The 6,716-nt window shown below is 32.4% G+C and overlaps 1 protein-coding gene across 1 annotated transcript; it reads left to right on the top strand.

Annotated features, from left to right (window-relative positions):
• Positions 1 to 3,076: 3,076 nt before the first annotated feature.
• LOC107867776 (NAC domain-containing protein 2) lies at positions 3,077 to 5,360 on the top strand. Its single transcript, XM_016714178.2, has 3 exons — positions 3,077 to 3,413; positions 3,618 to 3,895; positions 4,291 to 5,360. The coding sequence occupies exons 1-3, from the start codon at positions 3,251 to 3,253 to the stop codon at positions 4,720 to 4,722; spliced, it is 873 nt and encodes a 290-aa protein (XP_016569664.2). The 5' UTR covers positions 3,077 to 3,250; the 3' UTR covers positions 4,723 to 5,360.
• The last annotated feature ends 1,356 nt before the right edge of the window (positions 5,361 to 6,716 follow it).

The following is a 6,716-nucleotide window of genomic DNA, read 5'->3' as shown; positions in this document are numbered from 1 at the left end:
ACTTTCTTTTTATATGTCAAAGTCAAATACTGTATTCGAATATTTGTTATTGTGGAAGGTAACACATATCTAAAAAATAGACGTAAATCGACTTAGACATTATAATTATCCAAAAAGTAAAAGTAACAATAAGATCTAAACTATGAATTCAATTTAGTTGTAAGACTAGATCTGTGATAAGTCTAAAAATAGTTATTTTAAATTAGTTATCAAATTTATAAAATCAAAGAATCTTGTTATTTTTTTATCCTTAATATTAAATAAAATAATATTTAAATTTAAAATTTTAAAATATTATTAACAAGGTTTATTTAAGGGAAAAGGGTCAAATAAACTCCTTAACTTTGCGAAAAGGTTTAAATATACCCTCCGTTACAAGTTTGGTCCAAATATACTTTCGCTGTTAAAGTTTAGGAGCAAATATACCCTTAAACTTTGCGAAAAGATCCAAATATACCCTCCGTTACAACCCATAACCCAACCCATCAATTTGGACCAACCCATAAACCGACCCAAATTTTGTTTATCAAATTTTCAATCTCATAATGTTTTCGAAATATTCATCAGTTCAATGACTCTTCAAATATTATGTTAATGTTGCATTTTTCTTAGTATAAATAACATAAATAACAACCTTTTAAAAGTAATTACACCCTCTTCCACTTTTTAATTACTTTACTCTCTCTTCCTATTAATATACATAACATAGCCGACATATACATAGCATTCTGTGTATATGTGGGATTTTTGTAATATATTTAGGGAGTTGGGATTTTTTGTAATATTGAAAATATAAGTTGTGTATTTGTGTAATTTTTAGTTTTTCTTATTACCAGTGTGTTCTACTTCAAATATTTTTTTGTGTAATTTTTAGTTTTTCTTATTACCAGTGTGTTCTACTTCAAATATTGTGTGAATATTGCATTTTTCAAACTTTGATTTGTTTTCATGTTGTTTGATTTTATCGCGAAGGACTCTAATATACAGAAATATTTCAAAATAGTTGTAAAATATGGAAGAATCAAGGTCATGGTTTCTCCAGCTGTTTCAGCTCCTAAGAGAGAGACAGATCTCCAAAAAATGGATTGTCATATCTGAAATAGGCGTTGTTTCAATCTTTGAAAGTAATATCGATAATTTTTACAACAAACTTCTCGAGGGGCAGAGTAGAATCACTTGAATATACAAATTTGATACCTCAAGTTACACAGTTAGGTTCGCGGAACAGATTCATAATTTCTCTTCCGAAGGCTAGATAGACGGAAAGAATGATCCTCGTTTAGATGACTATTAAAAATATTGTCTTGTTGCTGGAAAAAGGGCCCTCAATGATGGAAAATAAAATTTTGGTCGGGTTATGGGTTGGTTCAAATTGGTGGGTCAGGATATAGATTGGTCCAAATTGGTTGGTCGGGTTATGGGTTAGTTCAAATTGATGGGTCGGGTTATGGATTGTAACGGAGGGTATATTTGGACCTTTTCACAAGGTTAAGGGGTATATTTGCTCTTAAACTTTAACAGTGAGGGAATATTTGGGCCAAACTTGTAACAGAGGGTATATTTGAACCTTTTCACAAAGTTTAGAGGTATATTTACTCCTAAACTTTAAAAGTAAGGGCATATTTGAACCAAACTTGTAACGGAGGATATATTTAAACCTTTTCATAAAGTTAAAGGGTATATTTGACCCTTTAACCTTTATTTAATAAAATACGTTGCTTATTAAATTTTCTTAGTAAAATGAATTGTATTGACTAGAAGGTAAAATCTTTAAATAGTACTGCTTTTGTTAGGTATTGGTGCTCTAATTAAAAGATAGTTATTTTAATTTAATTATTTAATTATGAAATTTAAAAAATTTATTATATTTTAAATATTATTTTTAAAATTAAATAATTACATAAAATATATAATATTTAAATTTATATTTTTTAAAAATAAAATAAATAAAATAAGTTTAATAAAATAAAATAATATTAAATAGTTTACTAAAAAGAGCATCAAGTTAAATAGTTAATAAGGGATTAAATAAAAAGTGGGCCCCATAATGTTTTGTCAACCTAAAAATGAAGATTTGGTCAAGCAATCCCCATATGTAACTCCACTTACGGGTGGACATTTAGTTTATTCAGTTTAATTATTGAATATTAATTTGATTTTTTAATTTTTGAATTGATAAAAATAAAATTATAATCAAATTAAAATTATTTTAATTTGGTTTAATTTTTATAAATTTGATTCGATTATTTTGAATTTTTATTTTGATTTTAAAAATTAAAGTAGTGAATATTTAAAATAAGTAATTTTTCTAGAAAAATATTCTTTTTTTCAAATCTATTTTTCATTTTCAAATATAATTAATTCAACAGGAATGAAATAACCATAAATATCGATCTCGCTGAGTCATTTTTGTTGACGTGATGGCAGTGACAAACTGAGCAAATGAACTAAGCAAACGACTGTCGTTGACGATGTTGAAATTTCAAATGAATTGACGAACTGAGGATGGTTGAGCGTCGCTGCAGCCTTCATGTTAATGTTAGGGTTTAAAGCAAAGCAGTATATTAGGATTTGGAGTTACTAAATTATTATAATTTATATATTTATATGTTATATCAGATTATATTATATTTTTAATATATTTATATATACATATATTAAATTATATTATAATATATTATTTATATAATTTTGATTTTTTAATTTATCCAAATTTATTTTTGTAAATCCAAAAATTAAATCTTTTAACTAAATTTTTAAAATTTAAAATCAAAATCAATCTAAAAAATCAAATCAAAATTAAATTTCAATTCAATTTTTTAATTTTTTAATTTAAATCTAAATATATCTAGCCCAGCGCCACTTCACTATGCTTTTTAACTCTCACTCCGGAACCAAATGCTTCTCCCTAATCACTATTTCCGCGTGCTTTCTCATTTACCGCTCCCATCCAAAACTCAATGCGTAAGCAGTGACAAAATCCTAGCCATCTTGGTTATCCGCACCACTTAATTTTTCTTACACGTGTCCACCCTCTTTATTTTCCATTTTATATTACTTCTTTTTTTCCCGTAACATTATCACCCACGTTTATTCTAGTACCCACCTTCTCCTCTAGCCACGTGTCCCTCTCACCCCCTATATATTCCCTTCTCCCTCCTGTGTTCTAGGTTTCAATTTTCAAAGCGCCTCCAATACACTTCACATCCTTACGTATATCAGAGCTATTCAAAACTGTTGCAAAAAGAAAATGGGAGCAGTGGAATTGCGATTGCCCGCCGGATTTCGATTTCACCCGACTGATGAAGAGCTTGTGACGCACTATTTATGTCGAAAATGCGCGTCACAGCCTATTGCTGTTCCTATTATAGCTGAAATTGACTTGTACAAGTTCAATCCATGGGATCTTCCTGGTAATTTTTATTCACTTTGACTTTTAATATAAAATTGAAGAATTTAAAAGCGTTGTGCAGAAATGCTCGGTAAAACTGCATATGATAGATGATAGATCTTTGTGATTTGGCATGTTGGGGGATCTTTGGTGCATCGTACTGTTATTCATTTTGATAAAATTGAAGAATTTTGGTCTCTGATATTAATTTGAATTTTGGTTTCAGATTTGGCGTTGTATGGGGAGAAAGAGTGGTATTTCTTTTCACCGCGAGATCGGAAGTATCCGAATGGTTCACGGCCGAATCGAGCTGCCGGAAATGGGTACTGGAAGGCGACGGGTGCCGATAAGGCAATTGGTCGTCCAAAGCCAATGGGAATTAAGAAAGCTTTGGTATTTTACGCAGGGAAAGCTCCCAAAGGAGAAAAAACCAATTGGATTATGCACGAGTATCGGCTTGCTCACGTTGATCGATCTGCTCGTAACAAGAACAATAGCTTAAGGGTGAGTAAATGAACCAGATTAGACTTATGATCGAGTGGATTTAACTTATGATAGGAAAAGATTGACGATTACTCTGCCTCTCATTTTATGTGATGTAGTGCAGTTTATTCCATAGAAAATGTGATCTTTATATTTTTGGAGTTCCTTTTTTACTTTTTTTGAACTACTAGTTTGCAGTCTCTTTTTTTTTTTTTTTGTCTTTATTTAACATCGTGACATCGTGTTAAGTCAATTGTTTTTAACTTAAAATGACTTTTTTCTCTGACATGGTGGCAAGTCAAATGGGTCATAAAATGGGATGGGATGAACGGAGTATTTAGATTGAAATTCTTCGACGGTTGTGATTTGATATGTTTAACTGATCGAACGGTTCTATTTTTCTTTTTTTTGGGCAGCTGGATGATTGGGTATTATGCCGAATATACAATAAGAAGAGTACAATTGAGAAGAGCCAATTGAATAGTCGAAAAATGAATGTTGCAATGTCACCCGTGGATATTAAACCAAAAATTATGGCATTTCCGGTATCGACAAGGCCATCGGTGACGTCTCAGCAAGTTAACAATGACTTCATCTACTTCGATTCATCGGATTCTCTCCCAAAACTTCATACTGATTCCAGCTGCTCCGAGCACGTGCTTTCACCGGAGTTCACGTGCGAGAGGGAAGTTCAGAGTGAGCCGAAAGTGAGTGAGTGGGAGAAAAACGCCCTTGATTTTCCTTTTAATTACAGTGATGATGCCACGACGACGATGGGGGAGTTGGAGAGCTGTTATGAGATGTCGCCGCTTCAAGATATATTCATGTATCTACAAAAGCCATTTTGAATTTTGATGAGAAAGAGTGGGTTGGTCCCTCTCATTCATATGTCCTGTCGCACGTGCAAAAGAGACTGACGTCAATGACTTGGCACGTGCTGATGTTTTTGAAGTAGCAGTATCTTTTGCTTTCACATTGGCAATTTCTTTACTGGAAAGAACAACAACAAATTGGCGTTCATACTGCTCCAAGTAGTTACTAGTAGTTAGTAGTGGGACGAAAATGGTAGCGGTAAAGAAGTTTTGGATGATACAGCCAGTTTTGTCAGTGTAGAAACTAGTAAGTGTGGTCTCATTGACTAACCGAGACTGGAGTAGCTACATAGTGTTCCTTTCCAGGGTAAACTAAATTTCTGTCCAGGGCAAACTACAACAGTTTACAGCTTTAGATCGGGTGCAATATAAAATTTCAACACAATTATTTTGTTGTGTATCTCAAATAATCAGTTGAGATTGTATATCCGTACACGCCCTATACAAGAAAAAAGAATGGTACATTCTTTTTTTTCTATTAAGCGTCCTTAGGATATTCATCTTCAAATATGTGTTGTTTTTTATTTTTTTATTGTTTAATGGTCAAATATGTTCAGTCGGATCTCACTATGTAGGAATAAACTAGTATAAACTGGTATGTTGTAATCTTCAAATATGTGTTGTTTTTTAATTTTTGACAGCCCATCATATGTCTGGCAGAGCGCTTCAGAAATGGCATCATCTACACTTTAGCTCATTTGCACCAGATTTTAGCTGATTTATTTTTCTTTTCTTTGGGTTCCTCCCCGATCACTAGTATCTACATTAAAATAATAAAAATAATTAAAAATAACAAAAGTTGCTTTAGATTTCACAATTATTCTAGGTTAAAGGCCTTAAATGTGTTCGTAATTATGCACACATCAATGGACAAGGGGAAAGAAGTGACTGAAGATGTAGATGAAGTAGGGGGATTAACTCGATCTGGAAGATGTTATGCTCTAGTAGAGTTAAGAAAGAATAAACAAGGCGGTGAAGAATGAATGATAGTCAAGAAGCCTATCACTGATGAAGAAGCTGAAGAATTCTTACAGAAAATGAAATTACCAGAAATTTTGTTGTAGAACAGTTGAGGAAGACCCCAGTATAGATTTCTTTGTTGTCTTTATTGATACATTCAGAGGAACATTGTAAGGCTATAATGAAGATTCTTAATGAAGCATATGTTCCCAGTGAGATCAGAGTGAATCAGCTGAAAAAAGTTATTGGAAGGATCCTTGAAGCAAATAAAATTACTTTCTTAGATGATGAATTTGCTATGGAAGGTACTGAGCATGACAAAGGTTTGTACATTTCTGTGAAATATGAATATTTCATCGTCACTCTAGTGTTAATTGATAGAGGATCAGGCGTTAACATTTGTCCTATGTCAACTTTTCAAAAGTTGAATGTTAATGTAGAAAGGATCCGACCTAATAATGTATGCGTCAAAGGTTTTGATGGATCAAAAACTGATGCCATTGGTGAAATAGAGTTCATATTGACAATTGGACCTGTGGAGTTTGCTATGGATTTTCAAGTGCTAAACATTGAAACTTCATATAATATGTTATGGGAAGGCCATGGATTCATAGGGCTAAAGCAGTCGCATCAACATTGCATCAAATGGTCAAATTTGAACACGACAGGCAAGAAATAATTATTCATGGTGAAGGAAATTTATCCATGTTTAAAGACTACTTCATTTTCTCCATCGAAGAAGATGCTGCAGATAATGTGTTAATTCATCAAACTTATGAGGTAGTGGCTGTTGAGCATATCCTCGATGGGAATCTCATCGCAAGACCACAATTTTCCTCTGCATCTGTTATGGTAGTGAATGAAATGTTGAAGCATGATTTTGAAACAGAAAAAGGTCTAGGGATGTTTTTGCAAGGCATAGTTCATTTGGTAAACCTATATGAGAACTTTTGTAGTTTTGGTTTAGGATACGAGCCTACTGCTGAAGATATAAGGAAGGCTAAAAAGTG

Source organism: Capsicum annuum, chromosome 4 (assembly GCF_002878395.1).
Source record: "Capsicum annuum cultivar UCD-10X-F1 chromosome 4, UCD10Xv1.1, whole genome shotgun sequence".
NCBI classification, from domain to species: Eukaryota; Viridiplantae; Streptophyta; class Magnoliopsida; order Solanales; family Solanaceae; genus Capsicum; species Capsicum annuum.
This window is presented reverse-complemented; position numbering and strand designations above follow the sequence as displayed.

Coding starts and splice junctions, on each gene's coding strand:
- LOC107867776 (XM_016714178.2), top strand. CDS start 3,251: ATGGGAGCAGTGGAATTGCGATTGCCCGCCGGATTTCGATTTCACCCG. Junction 3,414..3,617: donor CAATCCATGGGATCTTCCTG/GTAATTTTTATT, acceptor TTTTGGTTTCAG/ATTTGGCGTTGTATGGGGAG. Junction 3,896..4,290: donor ACAAGAACAATAGCTTAAGG/GTGAGTAAATGA, acceptor TTTTTTGGGCAG/CTGGATGATTGGGTATTATG.